This window comes from Misgurnus anguillicaudatus, chromosome 4, assembly GCF_027580225.2.
Source record: "Misgurnus anguillicaudatus chromosome 4, ASM2758022v2, whole genome shotgun sequence".
In the NCBI taxonomy this organism is placed as follows: Eukaryota; Metazoa; Chordata; class Actinopteri; order Cypriniformes; family Cobitidae; genus Misgurnus; species Misgurnus anguillicaudatus.
This window is the reverse complement of record NC_073340.2, coordinates 22,174,104-22,197,360: the sequence shown is the minus strand read 5'-3', so window position 1 is coordinate 22,197,360 and position 23,257 is coordinate 22,174,104. Positions and strand designations below refer to the sequence as shown.

Genomic DNA, 23,257 nt, shown 5'->3' with positions numbered 1-23,257 from the left:
TGTAATAACATTTGTGTTATATCGGCCTCATATCAGCCATACAGCTTTCTTAATATCGGTATCGACAATGTCAAAAAATAAAATAAAATAAATAAAAGTATCGGTCGACCACTAGTCAATATGTATTTGTCACAATATTTACCTAAAATTCCCTATATAGAAAACATATACAGTTTATTCCCCTCTGACAAGGTTTTGGTAGATTCTGCAAATAAGAGAAGTATGAAAATAGCAGACATGGTTATCAGCCAGCACTATTTCATTTACATGTTTTCTATTAAAGGGAAAGTTCAACCAAAAATAAAAAAAATCTGTCATCATTTTCTTATCCTCATGTTGTTCTAAACCTGTATGAATTTCTTTTATCTGTTGAACACAAAAGAAGATATTTTGATAAATGATGGTAAGCCCACAGTTGATTGTTACTATTGACTTCCACAGTAGGAAAACAAATATTATGGACATATTGTGATATATGATGAAGAAGATATTTTGATAAATGATGGTAAGCAAGCACACAGTAACCATTGACTTCCGTCATATTTGTTTTTCCTACTAAGAAAGTCAATGGTTACAATCAGCGCGTGTTTACCATCATTTTTCAAAATATCTTCTTTTGTGTTCATCAGAAAAAAAATTCATGCAGGTTTAGAACAACATCAGGATAAGAAAATATTTGGGTGAACTGTCCCTTTAATGTCATTTTCATGTGCACTGCTTATGAATAAAGGCTGTATTTACTATCCGTGTGTCTAGCATGTAAAGAAACAAGTGGGAACCACCTGTTTATGAGTTATTCATAAATGCCGTAAATGGGATCGTCCCACTTCTGAAATATACTACAGTGCTTATTACAATAATGTCATACAGTACAGGCGTTTATTACCTCCATGTCTCCAGTGTTAGATGTGTCCCCACGGCTGAGCCCGTTGTCTCGTGAGCGGGGTGGTTTCCAGGTCCTCTCCTGAGTCGTGCGGTTATAATAGAAGTTTCTTCCACTCTTGTCTTTATGCGTCTCCCAGTCGCCCAAGACGTGCAGTGGGGAGGAAGAAGGTACAGGCGGAAGAGACGACTGAGAAATCTTTAGCTCCTGGAGGTTTGTGTAGACGGGTGATTCGGGTCGGCCTGGTCCGGTAGGAGATATACCCTGTTGGTAAAAGAGAGGTGCTTTAAAATAACTAGCAGAGCATGGCAGAAGCAATGCGAGGTTTGATTCATTAAGAATGCACATAATGCTAAATTGTTAAAAGCTTGAAAGAATAAAATGGATTTCATTTTATAACATTTTAAAATCCAAATGAATAAACGTAAATGAAAGTTAAAAGTTAATGATGTTATCGTTTTTAAAAGATCAAGATTTAATAAAAAAACTAAAGAAAATTGACGGACTGGTTAAAAATGATTTACCCCAACTCCTCATTTATTTAGTAGTGTGGATATTACAGTCTCAAAAGAAAACTGAACATGTTTTTAAACCATGAAGGACAAGTAAAATAAAACCAACTGTGATTGATTCTGCCAAGCAGTAAAAATCTGTACAAGACATCCAGAGGTCATATCAGACAGTTATTATTTATTGATGTGTTTATGGCCAACAGCTGTCTGGACTCTTAAACTGTTCATTTAAAACAACTAATGCTATACACTTACAGGAAAGCATGGAGAAAATTCAATTAATGAAAATTAAAAACAGAAATATTATGTAATATTCAATATGTTTTTTAGACAAAGACAAAAAGAGAGCACTGTAAAACCCAATGCACCCTGGAATAAAGTTTCAGACACCGGATGGCCCATGATGACTAACATACTTGGACTATTTAAAGTCAGTTAGACTAAATGGATTTGTCTCCATCTAGAACACACATATGGGTGATTCTCACGAAATCCAGATTTAGAAGGTGTCCAGCATCACATGTTTTTAAAAAGCCCTTGAAGCCAATTTTTTTTGCACATATAAGATTAAGGTCTGAACTTAATAAACCATTATTTTTTAGAGGATTTAAAGAATATTTCCTATAAAATTATTTACATTTTTTTAGATTATCATTATCAAAAATGATCATTGCCACAACATGATATTGCATTAAACATATGCATTTACAAACTCATGTTTCGGTAATGAGAACTATGTAAAAAGTTGTCTAGGTACTATGACAAACAACATTTTAACTTTTATCTGGAGAGAAAAAATAAGAACTGCTTACTTGGCAGCCATCTTGAGTGTCACAGTCAATTATGTCTCTTCCAACAATTTTTTTGAAAATGTTAGTTTCTTGTGGGCTTAAACAATGATTGAAAATTGTTGCAGAGGATGAGAACATTTTACACATTAATATTCCTTATTATTGTCTCTACATTTACCAATGATCACCAAATACCACATGTTTCTTTACTGCAAATGTTTATAGTATAACATGCACTGAAGCTTTTTATTTTTTAGATTTTTTTAATTATAAATATTTCCATGTCAAAGAACCCAAATCCAGTCATTGACACGTTGCGGTATTGAAAATTTTCCCCTTTAATGTGGAAAAAATGACAAAATTTGTTTGTATGATGTCATTTGAAATCATGTGCATTGAAAATAGTACATAAAGAGATGTTTGTAACTGTATGCTTCTTATTCTGATACTGTTACTTTGCATTTACTTTTTTTATCAAAATGTTTCATGACACCTCCTAAGTCTTATTTCGCGAGAATCACCCAGATATACCTTCCTTTCCAGTGATGCTAAAAGCACCAGTGTGATGAGTATTACCTTTGCTTGAGACAAAATAATCTAAATTTAATCTAGTTATTTTATAAAGCAACTCTAAGTATTAAAGAGAAAATATTCTCGCTGCTAAAGGTTGATGTTAATCTTGTAACTCTCTTCACAATGCACCATAAAACAAACTAAACAATACAATACATTATAACACACAAACCAGACATGAATCGAGCAGTGGCAACATTTACACAGGATGTACAGAAATAGAGGCCATTCTTTCACCCAAGACTTACTGTAACGAATACCACACATTAACAAATGCACTACAAAAAGCTACATCAGCCATTCAATCAAAAATAAAGTCTTAGTGCTAATAATGAACTGTAAAATGAAGTGGATACAAACCTGTAAAGATGTAGTTGAGCTGCCATTAAAGGATTATAAACTTCTACATCACATTCTTAGTCCCCAGATGAGGAATCAAGCAACAATGACCCATTCGTAACCTTAAATCTGACACACACAAAAATCTGACGAAATTCCTGTTTTTATGGAAAGGTCTGTTGGCTACTCCACTTATCCATCCTGTCAGAAATGGAAACATATGGTCCTGACATATTGAAATAATAACACTGATCATTATAACGGACTCATTTTCTCCAGTATTATTCAGTGTCCTGTGTGACTGCAAGGTGGTGGACTAAAGTCCAAAAACACTTCATTCATTTACACCAAATGTGTTTTGTCATTGGCACTGGCTAAGCTATATATTAGTTATTTACATTTTATTTAATATTTCCTGTCAGAAAAAATGGTCAAAAAATGGTCCCTTTCAAAAAGTACATCTTTGCACATAATGAGTTATATTAGTACCCCATATTAGAACCAAAGATTGCATTTTAGTACCTCAAAGGTACATATTGCTACAAAATGTATACATCTGTACCTAAATGGTACATATTGACCTTTTTAAAGATAACAAAAAGTATGTTATTCCTTACTTAACTACTAGATTTTAAATATTAGAAAAACAAACTATTTAGTCTGAATTAACTTTGTATAAAAATTAAGCATTTCATCAAGCAAAGCAAATAAAATTAGCAATAAAAACACTAAAATAAAAAGCAATTTCACCTTCACGACAGGCACTGAGCTGTAGCTTTGACTCTTTAACTCTGTGGTGCTCTTCAAACTCACCAGATATTGAGTCAGCAGCAATATCTGCATACATGCCTAAACTGTATTTGCATATCTGACGCTCTCTTTTGCTCTCTGTCTCAACCACACACACATACTGTACATTAGTAAAAAAAGCGGCATGTTGAATTTAGAAAGTCTAGTCTCCGCTGAACTATTATTATAAAAGAAATGTATAAAAGGCCGGGGCCCAAGTAGAGTTCAGAAGTCAATTTTTAATGTGTATTGTATTTGTATTTAGAAAGCACATACAGCCACAAAGAAGAACGTATTCAAATTCATGGAAATCTGTAAAGCTCTTTCAAGAGGAAATGCACAGCATGCAAATATGAAAATAAGCTGCTGTAACTATAAGTGATACAAAAACATCAGATTCATGATTTAAAACGAGACTTTATATATAATCAGCACAAGCTAATGTGCTAAATAGAATGTAAACACACACATGCATTTATAACCAGGGCTGGTGCAAAAATTGAAAGGGTCCATGACCATTCATAAAGATTAACCCTCTTTACCTTGGGCCCAATGAGTAGGCGGCTACATCCTTGTCAAGGTAAATTTGAGATGCTATGTCTGTGGTGTCACACAAGGATGCTAATTAACTCCTTTGTGGTCATAACACAAAGGTATCTGATTCTGCCATCTAACACATAATCCAGGAAAGACTGAGCATGGGCTAAAATATAAAATTTTCCTTATGCATATACATTTTGATGTTGGTAAAAAGAGAGAGCATTTAATGTATTGTTATGAAAATGCCAAAAAAGACCAAAGGGTTTATACTCTTTTGGACGCCAAACAACAACTGCTTACTTATAGTTGTCTTTCCACATTAAAGAGCACCAATTGTCTGATTCACGATTGTATATTTCCTTTGGTGTGTGTGTATTAGTACATGTTAAAGGTGACATAGAATGATTGAACGGAGTATTTATCCTTGTTCTGTGATGTGACATGTAGACAAAAAAAATTTTGTTTGGGTCTGTAATGCCTTAGAAACTTCCTAAAAACCTCTCTAAGAAAGCTCTATTAGGGTGGGGGATTTTAAACAAGTGGTTTTGCACCTATTTGGCTCCCCCTACTGGCTTAACTTGTAATCTCATTACTGATTGGCTGACTTTGCTGCCACTCAAAAAATGTAGCCAATTATTTTAAAGTGGAGGGGCAGTTAGATGCCTGTGATGTCATAAGCATCAGTTTTTCAGATTGGGCTGTTTTCTGGATGACATTTCTGAAAGAGGAATTTCTATGAGACTGAGATGTTTAGCATGTTTAGCACTTTTTGTATGTTTGTGAATGTGGGTAGACTACCATTATTCAACAAAGACAAGGTAAAAATGGTTTTTCATTCTCTGTCCCCTTTAACGATATGCAAAAGGTACAAACCCAAAGTAAACGATGACGTGAGTTATCATCTCAACGTAAATATCTCTTCTTGGACTACAACAAACACACGGATTATAGGCAACATTTTACTTCCTGGGATTGGTGATGTAGAGAAGACCGACATTATCATAATTCCTCTCGCTTCGGACTTCCAACCTGTAAAGCCCTTTTCACATAGACATTCTGGAAAATACACGGAAAATACACCCTGGAAATTTTTTTGTTCATTCACACTGCCAATGATTTGTCGGAATCTGCACGGTCCCAGAAAGACACGTGACCTTTTTAAAGTCCTGCACTTTCTTCTCCCCAGCGTCTGCAGTTTGCATATAATTTATTATTTCTCTCTTCAGAAACCACTTGCGTGCATTTTTTTTATGATAAGACCATAAAGGAGCGCGTGATGCGCCGTTCTATTCCTGATTTTAAAGAGTTGAACCAACTTCATGTTGCCATGACTCGTGCGTCCTCACTACGGCACGCCCAGCATTGTTTATGCGTCTCATTTATCATTTCCTGATAACTTATTTAGTCTAGTTTGTGACATTTCTTGTCGTGAATGTTGATCTGCATGTAAATCTCTCGTTTTAAAGAGCTGAACCATAACTTTATTGTTGTGATGACATGCACGTCCTCACTACGACACGCCCATTACGGCATTGTTTTGGCTTCTTGTTCACACAGAGAGTTTAACGGGTATCTTACTAGGTCCTCTTTCCGGCAACGATCCTAGAAGATTTTCAGGACGTGTTTGCGTTCACACAGAAGCTTGTCTGGCAATTTTCTGGGTATTTTCTGGGACCAAAGGTCTGTATGAATGGGTTATAACTAAGTTAGCTCCTGTTAGCATTGCATTGTGACTAGGGCTGGGTATCGATTCAGATGTTCGATTCAATTTCGATTCACAAGCTATCAAATCGATTCGATTTTGATTCTCGATTCAATTTTCGATTCCGGATCTCGGGTTAGTTTTTATACTCAATTCTCAATTCAACTCAATGAATATAGATTTAATACAAATACTATATTAATAAAAAGGAGTGGGTAATTAATAAAAAGAAATGAAAAGCCACAACACTATCGTCTTCGTCTTGCTAGCGAAATCTAAAATGCCTCCATACCTCTTACTTTTTATGTGAAGGTGGCATCAACGTTGATGAAGCACCCAAAACCGCCATTTTAAGGACTAAATGAAAGAATGACAGGCTCACCTCTCGCTCCTTGGTGATATCATGCAAGGCAAAAAAGAGGGTGACATCTAGTGAAGACGACTAGTAATTTGATTAATGTTAATCTTACGTTCAATATTTGCAAAAAATATGGAAAAAAAATCGATTCTGCTCTTTGAGAATCGATTCTGAATCGACCACGTTTAAAAAAAACGATTAATCGAAAAATCGTTTATTTTTTTGCCCAGCCCTTATTGTGACCGAATTTTTCAGAGGGTCACATTTCCGGCTGACGTCAGAGATATTTAGGCCAATCACAACGTACAGATTAGCTGGCCAATCGGGGACACAGAGCTTTTTAAATCCACGTGTTTCAGGAAGAGAGTGAAATCTGGAGCTACAAAAATGTACGGTGTTTGGAAAGTAATTTGTTTTTTAACCATAAACCACGCAAACACATTGTATTATACAAAATACACAAAATAACCTTGTTTTTAGCAATGAAATAGGTGCCCTTTAAATTGTGATCCTGGTGTTTTTTTAAAACCAACCAAATGCTTAGACACTGCATTCTTTTTATCGCCCACTAGGGGTCACCACTGCACCATTTAACTCTGTGCTGGTCACGTTCATTAAATAAGCAAAAGAAAAGAAATGGTTTGCATGGCAACCTGTCTCCTCCTAAGCATCCCAAACTTTATAGTCAATGTATGTTTGTTATAGGAACAAGATAAAAACACATAGCTGGCGTACACTCTTTTGCTGAGGATCTTAATCTTGGCACACTTTTTACGATATTGTTTGCCACAGCGAAGCAACTCTGTATGTAAGGAATAATAAGGGATATAAAATATAATACATTTAGTGATTTAGCAGATGGTTTTACTAAAAGCATCTTACAAATGAGATACACAATAAGCTATTAGAACAACACAAGAACAGCAATGCATAGATGCACTAAAACTAGTCTCATCCACTCCAACACAGTATAGCCAAAGTTTTTTAAGGACATAAAAAAGATAGGAAAATAGAGAAATATATCAAACTTTGAATTAGTAAGTAAGGTGTTAGCGGAAGAGATGGGTTTTTAGCAGATTCTTGAAGACGGCTACAGAGTCAGCAGATCTTGTCGCAACCGGCAGATCATTACACAGATTTGGAATAGAACCAGAGAAGGTACGCGATAGTGATTTTTTCCCTTTTCGGGATGACACCACAAGACGTCGCTCGTTGGCAGAGCACAGGGATCTATAGGGTACATAAGTCTGTATAAGCGAGTGGTGGTTTTTAAGACCAGAAGCAGAGATTTGTATTTGATGCGAGTTACTATAGGAAGCCAGTGTAACCTGACAAAGAAAGGAGTGACATGCGCCCTCTTAGGCTCATTAAAGTCTACTTTAAAATATTTGGTTGTGCACGCTGCGAGTTCGGCCAGTAGCGCATTGCAATAGTCCAGTTTGGAAAGGACAAGAGCCTGAAGTGTACTTGTGTAGCATGCTCAGATAGGAAAGGTCTAATTTGTTGTAAAGGATGAACCTACAAGAGCGGATGGTGCTGGGAGGTGATAAGAAGACATTATTCTGCCTTCTGGACGGTATATAAGTTTTATTAATAGTTTTAAGTTTTAAAATTTATTATTTTATTAAGGTTATGAATGAACACATTTACTTAGTTATTTACGTAAAGGCCTAGGAGGTGACCCACTGTGACAAACCCTAAGTTGGTTGCATAACAGTAAAAATGTGAGTCAGGTTACTTAGAGAAAGAAAAAATGTTTAATGATTATATAGATGTATGTGAATGTAAACAAAGTACAAGCCAAACATTTTCCAATCGTTCCTCAAACTAAAACAACCAGAATATTCATCATATATCTTTCTCTCTTATCTTCCTTTGTCTTCCTCATGGAGGGGGTATGGATGACCAGCTTAACCTACATTTCCGGCTGAGTGCCCTCCGTCAGGAAGCATCCACTCAGGCACACTTTAGCACATCTGTGACATATACAGACCAATGCATACACAGACACACAGGAACCCCTGGGGCCATGCAAATGTGTGCGCATGTCTGCAGTGCTTAACCAAAAGGTTTCTGTATATGAGACAACCACACGTGTATGAGACAACCACAATGTGTGTGTGGCCCCTGGAAGAACTGGTGATTTAGTGAGAGGTAGAGAGCAAACTTATAGAGAATTTAAGATCCATTTTACACCTCAGTAAGCTCAGCAACGTTCAAACTCTTGACAGAAAAACAACCAATTAACCTTTAGGTCCTCGGCACACAGCCTGATGCTACGTGATACCACAAGCAAACATCGCTCCCCATGCTGATCACTAAACCTGACATTACTTACAAATTTTGTAGAGATCTCATACAGTGAATTTAAGCTATAAATTGTATTTATTAGTACTCAGATTTGTTTACGTTGCTATAATACAAATCTCTATCAGCTGAGCTATAGGAACATTGCACTACACTTACAAAACCGCAATGAAGAAAAACGCTTTAAGTGCAAGACTTGGAAATATTCAATCAGTATATGTGGCCATAAATCTCTGCAAGTGTAACAGATTAACTGAACCATGAATGTACAGAAGTGTGTATTTGTCCCTCTGTGTGTGAAAACCTGGGGGCGTTGTGCTTTGATGGAAGTCCCACATCCACTAAGGCAGATGGTGCCGCCCTGCAATGGATGCAAATCTCTCCTTTTCGATTGGTTCCCCTCATCTCTCTTAAACCTTTATTAATTATTCAATAACGTTGGACAGGACTCCTAGTGAGCAACACGCTGTTTCTGAGCTTCAAAACACTTCATGACTGTGCTCCAAATTTAAGCATGAATTAATGTAAACAAAAATATTAGCTGGAGCTGGTCACTGCACTAAACTGGATAACCTTTGATATGTATATAAATGGGTGATTCTCACGAAACCATTGAAACACCACGGCACTAATGATTTTAGCTTTAAAATGTGTAATATAGTAACATTAAAAAGCATCAGAATTAACACAATACTGTGTTCTACCTTGCACAATGTGTGATTTCAACGTAAGAATTTATAATTGGAAATTTTATATAATTTTCTGCTGAAATTCTCATTACCGCAATGTGTCCGACTGTGTTTGAACATGCGTTATGTTGTAATTTAATCAAATTAACACAAAAATATTAAGAAAAAAATAAATGGATGTTTTGCTAGACTACTTTAGATGACAGAAAAAATATTTACTGAATATTCATGTATAATAATAATGAAGAAAAATTAGGAAAATGATGTGTCCATGCCTGATGTTCTCATCCTCCGCAACACTTTTTGAGAACAGTTTAAGCACACATACAGAATTTTAATAAAGTTTGATTTTGAGTGACCAAGCACATGGACCAGTTACTTCAAGATGGCTACCAGGTAAGATCATTTTTTTACAGTTAATTTGAAATATTGTCTTGTCAGAATGCTTACACGACATTTTGATTATCATTACCGCAACAGATGCTTATTAAATGTTAATTTAATTAATAGAAGCATAATACTTTGATTTTAAATGCATGTGCAGAATCTCCAAATTATGTTCTTTCAGGTTTGTCATGTCATTTTGAAAATATGTCAGTGTTGATGTTTTCTGACTGTTGCGGTAATGAGATTTTTTAGGACAAATTTTTTAAATTATGTTACAAAAAGTGTTAAATGATAAGTAAAAGTTTTTAAATTAATGTTCCCATTTACTCCAGACTTTGTTTTTCAATGTCTGGTGGGAAAAAAGTAAATTTAAGCAATTTTTACATTTTCATGCTTGACATTTTTTAAACCAAGTTTTCGTGAGAATCACCCAAATACAAGTATCCATGTGGACTTTACTGAGACCAAAACATTATTGATTGTTACATACTTTGAAATCAGAGGATTGAGGTTGTGTGTATATGTATGTGTGTGTGTGTGTGTGTGTGTGTGTGTGTGTGTGTGTGTGTGTGTGTGTGTGTGTATGAAGTGAGTTGATATGCTATAGACCCCTTCAAGGTTTGTAAACATTGAATGACTATCGAACTGTTCATACCATTTAGGCTTAATAATTTAATCTAACAGTGCTGAAAAATGATGACTTACCTCAAATGAAGTGAGCACTACAAACACAAGCCTCTTTGATCTTTGCATTGTCCCAGTCTGCACGTTAATTGCTTGCAGACGCAGATGTTGTATTTTTTTGTTTTTGAGATTCTGCATGAATCGCGAAAACTTAACGGAAGACCTGGTGCGATTTTCACAGCCCACGACGTAAGTAGGCATTTTTGACGATACCGAATAATACGCAACTCAATCAGCTGTAATGACTTTTCTGACCCCGACATGCGCAGTGGGAACAGCCTGTGACGTAAACCGTGAAGGGGTCTATATATTTCCAATTTATTTAGCAAGCTAAATTCAATTTTACTTCTATAACACTTTTTCCTATTGTGCATTAATGCAAAGCAGCGAGTATGAGAAGTGCAATGCATTAGCAAATAGGTCTAACAAGGATGATCTCATTGTGGTTTGAGAAAAGTACTGCATGTCTGATGTCCTCAACCTACAGTGGCCACAGATTATTATATAGTACCTCAATTTCACAACTATTAAATAACTATCATTCACGTTAAACTTTCGTCAAACACACCATACTACAGATACCCTGAACCTAAAGCCCTTGACTAATGAGAAAATCGTTCATTAATTCCTGCTGTGGTATTGCCTCTTGGTAATTACACGGCCAGTGGGTTAGCAGGCTATATTTTAAGAGTATTAGCAGGTTGAGTAAGCAGTAGTACGGTCACTATCACAGGCCTTATATCACAGTGACAGCATTGTCATTTAAATATGAGGACAATCAGCAATGCCTAGTAAAAGTGAGCTGTGTCTGGGTTGTGTATACCGGTAGATATAATATTACCAACAGAAATTGAAGAGCTCTGATGCAAAAGCCTCTAAACGTCACCTCCATCAAAAATAAGACAATGATATTAAAGAGCACCAATGGTCTGATTGACGATTTTACATTTCCTTTGGTGTGTAATTGTGTATTAGTACATGTTAATGATATGCAAAAGGTACATACCCCAAAGTAAACGATGACGCGAGTTATCGTCTCCAACCTGAATCTCGTTTTTTGGACTACAACAAACACACGGATTGTAGGCAACAGTTTACTTCCTGGGATTGGTGACGTAGTAAAGACCAACATTATCATAATTCCTCCCGCTTTGACTCATAGTCTGTAAATTAACTCCTGTTAGCATTGAATTGTGACCGAATCTTTCAAACATGGTAAGGAGCATCATATTTCCGGCTGACATCAGAGGTATTCAGGCCAATCACAACGTACAGATTACCTGGCCAATCAGTTTTGTACAAAATCAGTGTGTTTCAGGAAGAGAGTGAAATCTGGAGCTAAAAAAATGTATGGTATGTGGAAAATTATGTGTTTTTTAACCATAAACCACACAAACACATTATCAAATACACAAAATAACGTTGTTTTTAAGCAATGAAATATTTGATATGTTTATCAAATACATCAAATTAATTTTATTCTTATCTTTTGGCGTAAAAAAAATCCCTTAAGACAGATATTTCATACTGTTCCTCTATCTATCAAATACACAATCACATTCACAGATTCACACGAGTTAATTGATCTGAACTGAAACTGAATCAGATAATCTTGTCAATGTGAATTAAATTACATGCAGGTCAAATAACAGCATCATCTAAACATGCTGCTGAGCTAACAACATAAAAATGAAATGTAATGAAGTTATCGCTTGTTATTAGTCTTAACCATAACCAATGAACTCCAACTGTTCTGGGGTGATCACATTTAGCACATGTCTTATAAACAAAGGTGTCAATAGATTGAATCAACACTTGCGGTGTGGGTGCACTGTGGTGCGTTTTCCTGGTGTCGGTTCGTCACCCTTGTACACACAAGCACAGCAGGGTTAGCGAAATGTCCTAGATGATCGTCTAACGTCTGCCACATAAACTAAAGGGGACGGCGGTTCTTGGTACAGAAGCACAATAGCTATTCAGGAACGGTTGCCCTCACAATGACTCAACAAAGAGTAGCAGAAAGATGAATACACAGCTAGAGGCGATTCAAGAGAGAGAACTTTTTTTTTTTTTGAAGAGTTGAGTGGCGAGATTGGATTCTGAAAGGGAATGTTTTCCGAGGAAAAAAATCGGAGTTTGAAAAGGTTAGTGTGTTTGAGGGTTTGTGGGATAAAAATTCAAGTTATGCAAATCTATAGTAGAATAGACATTCTCGACTCTCAATGGAGCAATATGATGCCATATGTTTATAGAGGACGCCCATGCCTGCCCTGGAGAAGACCTTTAGCTGCAGAAATAGACCAAGAACAATGCAGCTTTCTCACAATGCCAACAAAGCCGGGGTACTGACCGAACAAAGCATATATGTGAACACACTTGTACGAATGTCATGGGCGAATCAGCAAAATGATGTAAGTGGCCACAATGACGTACTCCTCAAAAAACAACTGACATCATCCTTTACTCCTACACATCCTTATTCACTCTCTATTACTTGGAGGTCAAGTTATGCATGATATCCCAGTATGAATGTAGAGGGTTTGTTAATCCTTTATTTTACAGCAGAAAACGTCAACGAAAACCTGTAGCAGTGCAAATGTCATGGGTTTGATTCACTTTTGGATAAAATCATCTGCCATAAATTGTAAAATATCGCAATGCCACAGAATTTTCTGCCATACAATGTTGTCAACACACAAACGCATCAAATCGCAACCCTATACAATAAATGCCTTCCTATATTTCTTTATCTATCTCACAGTTTACACTTCAGCACTTTCGGCACTCAGCATGTACTGTGGAAATCGAAGGTATGAAAATATGTGGGCCGAAACCATCCAGCACTGACAAAGTGAACACTGCCCTTCTTTCAGGGACAGTGAGCGATACAAATGTGATAAAAGAAAGACAGATTAAGAAATCTGAATCAGATATAGGTAAATAAAGGCTTTTCCACCTAAAAGCCACACAAAGACAGACACTAGGCACCTACAAAGAATCTTAATGAGTTATATATAGCAGCAGTGAGGTTCTTTTTAAATAGGCTTAATCATTAGGATGCTGACCTTAACCATTGAAGAGTGGATAAGAGAGCGAGGGAGGGAGAAAGAGATAGAAAGCAATGGGTGACCGAATGTGGCCTGGTACACTCAAAGTCGGTCCATTGGGGTCAAAGGTCATTGCACTAGAGGTCACCAGAGCGCAGTTCACACGCTCCGCAAAAGGAAGGGTACCATTTTAGTCGCCATGGTTCCTATTCGTGCTTGTCAGGGTCCTGGTGGGAAGGAGCAGGTTCATAGTAGCTACATGCTAATGTTTACATAGAGACATTTTGATTAAAAAGGAAAAATCCTGTCGTGTGCCACTTCATACACGATACATAAAATGAGTTTTTAGTCCAGTTTTTACGTGTACGTGAGAGTCTGTGTACAGCGCGTGTGACGCAATTTTGCCATAAGAAGAGGGCGAAACCTCACGTACGTTGTATACGTTGGTTGCATATGCGCTTACAAAAGAATGTAGTATGTAGCCCAGGAGGTGCATTGCATTTTGGCGCATGCATCGAACATCTGTGTACATGTACGAGTCAAATAAACTATAGCCGGTTTCAGTAACAACATAAACAAGCGGCTTTCATGGAAAACAAGTAACTTCCGGTAAACTCCGCTAAGAATAAATAACAACAAAATATGTTTAAAGTAGTTTATTTATATAACAAGCAAAATAAACAACACTTAGATTACCTAGGAAACCAAAACATTTGTTATTTTCGACAAGGTATTCTTTTAATGCTACGAACACACCAAACGCGGGGCATCGCGTTACTCCCTCTAGATTACTCGCGGGATTTAACTTCATTTCATGCTAATTTTTCGCTCGTGTTGAATCATGTCATTCGCATCGCCCCACGCGAGGACACGTCTGATCGCATCTTTGCATTGACTTTGTATGTAATCTACTTGTGTAAATTGTTGAACTCGCATCTGGTGTCAGCAACTAGTCAGACCATTAAAACAAACAGAAACCGGAAGTAAAGTTCGGACCAGACACATCACTGCACGTGAATCCGATGAAACCATCAAATACTTTGCAAGGCTGTGCGTTCGACCGTGCATGTACATTTGCGCACACATAAAAAACAGACTATACTCCTGCCTTTAGGCACCGTGATTCAATCACAGCGATTCAATCACAGGAACTCGCCAAGCCATTTTGCTACTGGACATTCTCGCTCTACTGATGTGAATAGTTTGCAGCTTACTGCTTACCGATCTTCAAATCAGTGAAATATACATAACTAATGTTCAAATCTATGCTAAAGTAGTGTGTGTGTGTGTATGTGAGACAGAAATGTCAATGAAATGACGTAGCACCCTTGATGAGTCAGCAGCCTGGGCACATATCATTGGCCAGGCACAAAGAGTTGCTATGCAGGGCTTTAAACAAAAGAGCAATGTTGTGATTGAACTGCGCCGGTTCAAGCTCTGCACCATAAGACGTCGGCTCGGCTGATAATAGTCACACGGCCATGCCTTCCCTAATGTCCAATACATTGCACCCACTCGCCTCCCCACGCAATGAATAATGCATACAGCAAAGAGTGCCTGTGCGCAAGAATTGTCTTTGGGTAAGGGTATTTAGTCTTTGACTTTAAGATACAATGGAACCACCAGAGTCCCATGAAGGTAAAATGCTTAAAGGAAAACACCACTGTTTTTCAATATTCTTACCTCAACTTGAATTAATACATACCTATATTTTTTAAATGCAAGCACTTAATCTTTGTACAGTGTGTTGTGAATGTGTTAGCATTTAGCCTAGCCCCATTCATTCCTATGGCTCCAAACAGGGATGAATTTAGAAGACACCAAACACTTCCATGTTTTCCGTATTACATGAGTAATTACACGAATAAGTATGGTGGCACAAAATAAAACTTATGTTTGGAGCCATAGAAATGAATGGGGCTAGGCTAAATGCTAACACATTCAAGATTAAAAGTGCATGCATTGAAAAAGATAGGTATGTATTAATTCATCTAAGTTCAGGTAAGAACATAATAAAATATTGAAAAACGGTGGTGTTTTCCTTTAACAGTCACATTAATTTGGCTCAAATCAGGCCACAAAATGTGTACTAAAATATGTATTTTCCAGGCTGGGCTGGCTAATGTACATTCCAGAGACATTTTCCATAATAAAAGTCAGCTATTATACTAAGAGTCACACTTCTTTAAAACCCCACACATACTCATGCAGAAAGGGTAACTTTGGAGACCACAAAAAAATGAACTTGAACTTAATTAAATAGGTAATTAAACAGACACTTTGCGCTTTTATTAAACCACTTTAATTTTAAATGAAAAGATAAGCAAGGTAACAGCGTGACCAGCAAACTCTGCACGTGAATACAAGAATGTCTACAAAAATATGTGTGAGTGTGTGTTATCGTCTCCGCAGAGGTGCGACTACGATTAAGTATGTCATAATGATAAGAGCCCATTAGGTCCAACAACTCAACACTCAATATTTCAAGAGCTCACTTCCTCTTTGCATCCGTTCCCTATCCCTCAAGGTGACCCACATAGCACAGTGCGGTGCGTGATAAACCAGCATTAAACCCATCCAGGAAACCAAACTTTCTGGCACGCTTTATCCACAAGGAACAGACATGACAGTGCTGCATTTCCTTGCCTTTAAACAGCCAATACAGCAAACACTCAAGTGTTACATAAGGGATAACATGTAGCCAGCCGGCAGCTATCCTAAAATAAATCCCAACAGGGTAATCAGGACTTGGATCACCCTGAAGGGATTTATTCGTGATAACAGCCGCCTGGCCCGGCTCTACAATATCCTCCGTATTACACGGCTACTTGCCATGAGAAAATACTGTATAGGAACATAAACTATTCATTAGATTTTTATACAAGCTGGTCAAATGCAAACGTGGAAGGAAAAATTTCCTAGAGATTTAAGGCAAAAAAAAGTTCAGACAAGATGAACATGCAAAATATTTAATTTATTAAAAGTATTAAACTATTATTAAAATGTACTGGTCTCTAGATGACTCGCAGTACCTGTATGAGGCCGCGTTATCAGTTTCAGGCAGTTGTTATTCGGGAATAACAAACCTCGGAATGTCGCGATTGGCCAATCAGAACCATGCAATCCAAAGCATCAAATAAATATATAAAAACACTACAGAATTGTCACTGTCAGTCTGTCAGCAAAACATAAATCATTAGACCCAGATGGAAAACACAATTTGCCTCTCCCACACACATCATTTGAAAGCCTTTGGTTCGATCTAGGACAAGGAGTTCCCTGCGGATGTACCAAAGCAACCAATTATTCATTAGTTATGATGTATTGAAAAAATGTTCTTGCCTGTCAAACTGTACCTCCTCAAAAGATTTAACTATCATGAAGTACTGATTAAATGTGTCACAGTTTGAATGTCTTAAGAAACTTGCATATGTTTTGGATTTGTGATAAATCATTAATAAAATGTAAAAAAAAAACTACTTGCAACGGGCTTCCTCTTCTTTTACAGCTACCTCTCTATTTGGCACCAGGTGTAAAGTACATGGTTTGACCAATTAGTACTCTATCTTTTGTCGTGATCAAAATGTTAGGAAATGCTTTTGAAACGCAGACAGAATCACTGAAAGCATCAGCACAATGAAGCATGCAAAAAGCTGCAAAATGCAGAAACGGTCGCTTTGTCACAGTCAGAGAGGAAACAGTACCACTGTGAGGAACAAAATGACAGACAAAGACAGGAAACAAGGTCAAACAGACGTGTTGTCTGGGGTACAGGTGAGAGACGACTGCTAAAACAAGCTTAAACAAACAATGACTGTTCAGTTTAAAGGTTCAAACAACATGCATGTTGCTTTTATGTCAAGGCAATATTATATATTAAAACATAATAAAGTAATGGTTTATATAATGTCATTTAACAGTCGCATATTATACAGCACAGAATAAATAGGATGTAGGAGAGAGAGAGAGAGAGAGAGAGAGAGAGAGAGAGAGAGAGCGAGAGAGAGCGAGAGAGAGGATGGTGGGGAAATAAGGGGTGAAAGAACATTTGGATGTGACAGTTTTCTTCTCAACACCGGATCTGGCACAGACAGATAATACACATCTCTTGCAGCGCACCAGAATCTCCACCCTAAACCTGAAATTTCAATTATCTGTAGGCGAGAGAGAGAGACATAACCTAATGCTTTTGCATTAGCTGTCATGTCGCTAACGTTTCACCTACACATTTACCTTCTATGTCCCAAGTTTAAAACGTCAGACCGATTGTGATGACTCTCACCAAGTTCCAGCATTTCCATAAACCATTGCTGAAGTGCTGCTGAAAAAACAGCTCAGACCAGCATTCATTTTACTATGGATTTAGTTAAACAAAAAAGTGTGAGTTTTATATAATTTTACTTTAAAGATTACGTTAGGAAGCATACATACTGATGCAAATATAGACTATTAAAAAAACGTATAGACTGAATGCACTATAAGTCACGTTACATAAAAGTGCATAAATGTGAATGTAAAAGGCAACTGTTGTTGTGATTCCCCGTGTTGCTCCTGTATTTGCTTGTTAAAGGGACAATCCTCTTGAAAATATGCTCATTTTCCAGCTCCCCTAGAGTTAAATATTCAATTTAGCCGAATCTCCGGGTCTGGTGGTACCACTTTTAGCATAGCTTAGCATAATCCATTGAATCTGATTAGACCATTAGCATCGCGCTCAAAAATAACCAAAGAGTTTAAAAAAAATTCTATTTAAAACTTGACTCTTCTGTAGTTACCATCATGCACTAAGACCGACGGAAATTAAAAGTTTCAATTTTCTGGCAGATATGACTAGGAACTATACTCATTCTGGAGTAATAATCAAGGACTTTGCTGCCATAACAAAGTGGAGTGTGATGAATTGCAGATTAAGTCGCTATCGTAATGGCTTCATCAGAGAGATCGGAAGGTTGCCCCTCGGTGTGAACCCAGGCAACACACATACTGACAAAAATGTACTCCTTGTAATCCACTTTAAGTCGTTTTGGATAAATATGTAAAAATGTTGGTCAGTTAACCCCTTCCTAACTGTGAAGGTACATTTTAAAGCCCTCTTAAAGGAATAGTCTACTCATTTTCGATATTAAAATGTTATTACCTTAACTAAGAATTGTTGATACATCCCTCTATCATCTGTGTGCGTGCACGTAAGCGCTGGAGCGCGCTGCGACGCTTCGATAGCATTTAGCTTAGCCCCATTCATTCAATGGTACCATTTAGAAATAAAGTTAGAAGTGACCAAACACATCAACGTTTTTCCTATTTAAGACGAGTAGTTATACGAGCAAATTTGGTGGTACAAAATAAAACATAGCGCTTTTCTAAGCGGATTTAAAAGAGTAACTATATTTTATGGCGTAATAGCACTTTTGGGAGTACTTCGACTCGGTGCAGTAACACCCTCCCTCTCCCATTATGAGAGGGAGAAGGGGAGCGGACTTTTCAGGCGAGTCGAAGTACTCCCAAAAGTGCTATTACGCCATAAAAGGTAGCTCCTCTTTTAAATCCGCTTAGAAAAGCGCTACGTTTTATTTTGTACCACCAAACTTTCACGTATAACTACTCGTCTTAAATAGGAAAAACGTTGATGTGTTTGGTCACTTCTAACTTTATCTCTAAATGGTACCATTCAATGAATGGGGCTAAGCTAAATGCTATCGAAGCGTCGCAGCGCGCTCCAGCGCTTACATGCACACACAGATGATAGAGGGATGTATCAACAATTCTTAGTTAAGGTAATAACATATTTTAATATTGAAAATGAGTAGACTATTCCTTTAAAACACAAACAGCAGATGTAAATCAAATCAAATTGTAGTTCTGTGATTAAACATCACAAAACTACTGCCAGCTCCAGTGTCAATCTAATGGCAAGATATTCGCCTCTCTAAGTCTCTGCGTGTATGTGTTTTCCATGACCTCACAGAGTTCCAGAACATCCTCTTCGTCTTCTTTGTCCCACCCACACATCATGCACCAAATTCTTTTGACGTTCCCTTTCTCCTGCCCTTGACTGATTGGATGGGAGTATTTTAGTTCTAGCTGAATGCTAAAGAGGCATGAAGACCCCTGTCAAATCTCTAATAATGTGGCTTTTGTCAGTCATTCACTACTTTGGAGGCCACTGCTGGCTTATTCTCTCTGTCTGTCATTCAATGATGATAGCAGAGTCACTACAGCTCCGCGACATGATGATAAAAGCAGAGTTTCATTCAGGTTGAACAGAGTGCTGCAGATTCTAATGGTGAACTCATGCTTTTCCAGAACTTTCAAAACCAATGGAGGAGCGTTGGACCCTCTGTGCATGTTTTGAGGTCTATGATTCAAATTCGCAGGGCTTTACTGCTCACAATGACACAGCGGGAAATTGAGAAAACAGACAGTAGTGCTGGGCGATTTGGCCTAAAAATAAAATCTCCGATTTTATTTTTTTTAATTCGACTTCCGATTTTTTCCGATCCCCCCCCCCACTTATTAAGAAAAGCAATAAGTACAAATGGCAGACAACTTAAAGCAAATTTTGCTTTTATTTAATCAAAAGCAAGACAAATGTAACCCCAATTTATGAGATGAAGAATAAATAAATAAACACCCTCTTGGAATCAAAGTCCCAGCTGTGTTTTACGTGTGCTATGATGTTGTTGATGTTGCTATAATAATGCTACGGAAGCCCCGGGCAGCCAAAAATGCGCATAAAAAAAATCGAATTACTTATTTTTTAAATCGCCCACAACAAAAAATTCGAATTAATTCATTAAATCGATTTTTCGCCCAGGCCTAACAGACAGAGGATTAGTTTAGAAACTTAAAGCCAAAGGAACTATATATATCAATGTGCATTAATGGGGCCGTAGAATGGAAAGCTTTATAGGCATAGGATAAATAATAAGAGTTCTGTAAATGGTAACGATATACCGTGAGCCTTAAACACAGTTGTTTCCTCCAACTTATTTTAAGGGACACTCCACTTTTTTGGAAAATATTTTTGAAAAGATATGGCTAGGTACTATTAGGGATGGGGCTATTACCGGTTTCACGATTAACCACGATAAAATGTCCTGACGGTAAGTAATATCATTTAAAATTTAATTATCATTACAACCGCGTTTGATTACCGTGATTTTGAAAACTCGCTGTAAATCCTGTCCAGACAGAATCAGTTTGACGCAGGCGCGCATATGCAACATAGTTTTTTGCACAAGAAGGCATTTAAGGGATAATGTATTGTATTCATTCACGGTAAACTTATTAGACCAATTTTTTTTTTTACCACAGAAATAATTTCAGGGACACGAAATATTAAATTGTGATTTTCAAAATAAAACTTATTCAAATGTTTTCAGTGTGTGTATAAGTTCTTTTTGAACATTTCCAAATCATTTAAATAAAACCATGATAATATTGATAACCGTGATAACTTTGGTCACTATAATCATGATATGAAATTTTCATACCGTCCCATCCCTAGGTACTATACTATTATTCTGGCGTAATTATCAAGGACTTTGCTGCTGTAACATGGCTGCAGGAGGCTTAGTGATATTACGCACTGCCCAAAAATAGTCCACTTGGTTACTTTCAATAGCAGGGGACAGAAGAGTCAAGTTTTAAATAGGAAAAATATTTAAACTCTTTGGTTATTTATTAGCGCGATGCTAATGGTCTAATCAGATTCAATAGATTATGCTAAGCTATGCTAAAAGTGGTACCGCCAGACCCGGAGATCAGCTGAAGGGATTCCAAAACGGTAAAAATCTAATGTTTAACTCTATGGAAGCTGGAAAATGAGCATATTTTCAAAAAAATTGAGTGTCCCTTTAAACCTTGTGCATGCAAAGACAGCTGAAAAACAGGCCAATCTCAACATAACACCAATTGTGACGTTACAGTTGTGATGTACACCTCCAATAGGGCTGGGCGATTAATCAAAAAATAACCGAAACCGAAATTCAGAACCTCTAACCGACATTATTTTATCATGTCGGTTATTTCGGTTTTTAATCCTGTTAATACTTAGCCTGGCTCCGCCCTCCGACGTGCTTCCGCTTAATTTTTATTTCGCTTCAGCAGTACGTCTGGGATTGCTCTGTAGAGTTTCGTTTTCTCCTGCAAAAATCTGCAGGACCAATCAGCAAACAGATGGGGGTGGCTAAGAACGATGACGTTGAGGTCGTGCGTCAGTTTGAGTTGTAGTTCAGTAATGGCAGCGGAGAAAGACGTGAGAAAAGCTATTCGGTCCGTTGTTGCAAAACTGCCGAATATACAGAAGTTAAAGCGGGAGCAAGAACCAGGTTTGCTAAGTTTTGTTTGTCCGATTATTCTGACTTGTTGTTTCCAGACGGTTTCGGTGCATGATATACGTCACAACCACACGTTAGCGATTGGCTTTGGCAGATCCTGAGTGACTCTGGGCAGATCCAATAGTTTTAAACTTCAGCAATGGACCCTCATTAACGGAAGTAACGCTTTGCAATGGAGAGTGGCCAGACTCTCTGTACAAATGAAATGAATGTACGAGAGTCTGGTTGGACCAGGCTAGTTAATACTTTCCCTTTAAAAACAAACTGCTGCGTGTGATGTTGCGTAACTCCGCCCCGTCCTGTCAGTGGCACAGCGAAACATGGAGGAGAACTCAAACACTGTTCAACTGAGCAGCAGGATCATCTAGTGCCCAAAAGAAGCACAGTACTTTTTTTAAGAAGTACTCGCGAATGTGCAGGCACCTGTGACAAAAATACGGAATTTTTACCGCACACGCGCTCAGTTTAATCTACCGATGGGTCTCTAAGCAGCCCGGATAATGTCATCACATCTCACTCACTCAAAACCGCGAAAAGACGCGCCCGCGTGAGTTTAATTAGACACTTCAGAGATGACGGAGAGAGAGAACGGGAGAACTTCTAGTCTACATTAACACCAAAAGCATTACAGATGAGAATAAATGTCTTAGACATCAGTGCCCAGTTAAGAAAAAATGGATTGAATACAAGAAACGTGTAAAGGATACAGTCCAAGTATGTATTTTGCCCTACTCATCTCATTACAATATGCTATCTGGATACAACTTATTATGTATGTGTCTTATGTCTATAATTAGTCATGGGGGTTGTATGATTCTTTGGTTCATAACTTCCCATTCTGAAAGTTTCATCAATTGTACATAATGACATCATCTGCATAGAGTTAAGTCTATTTAATATTTTTCAGTAATGCAGTTATTTTGGGAAAAATGTGAATAATTGCATTGCAGGCTGATTTAAGGTGTGCCCTAAACTTTCCAACCTTGTCAGTGAACTATGAGGCAAAAAAATAATCGTTTATTAATCGTAACTGATGTCAAATGTTAGATTAACCGAGGTTTTGATTTTAGGTCAAATCGCCCAGCCCTAGCCTCCAACATTAAACAACACATTAAATTAATTACAATGTTGTTACAACGCTAAAAAATGTGATGGCTGAGTTAGCGCTATATGCTAGTTAATGATATATGCTAACGTTAAGGGTGAAGTTCTACTATTGACTTTACAGTTACGTTTTGCAGGCCCATACTGAAAAAAAAACACAAACTTACCACTCAGAAATGTCTAGTATTAACCATTTCCTCATCTTCGTCTGAT

General features: G+C 37.3%; 1 protein-coding gene across 7 annotated transcripts in view; it reads right to left on the bottom strand.

Moving 5' to 3' along the window:
* The window catches only part of arhgap12b (Rho GTPase activating protein 12b), a 64,555-nt gene that overhangs the window by 19,682 nt on the left and 21,616 nt on the right, over positions 1–23,257 (bottom strand). For all 7 annotated transcript variants that reach the window (XM_055175119.2, XM_055175122.2, XM_055175121.2 and 4 more), the window contains exon 3: positions 887–1,147. In XM_055175119.2, the coding sequence (XP_055031094.1) occupies positions 887–1,147 (261 nt within the window). The remainder of the gene's footprint in view (positions 1–886; positions 1,148–23,257) is intronic.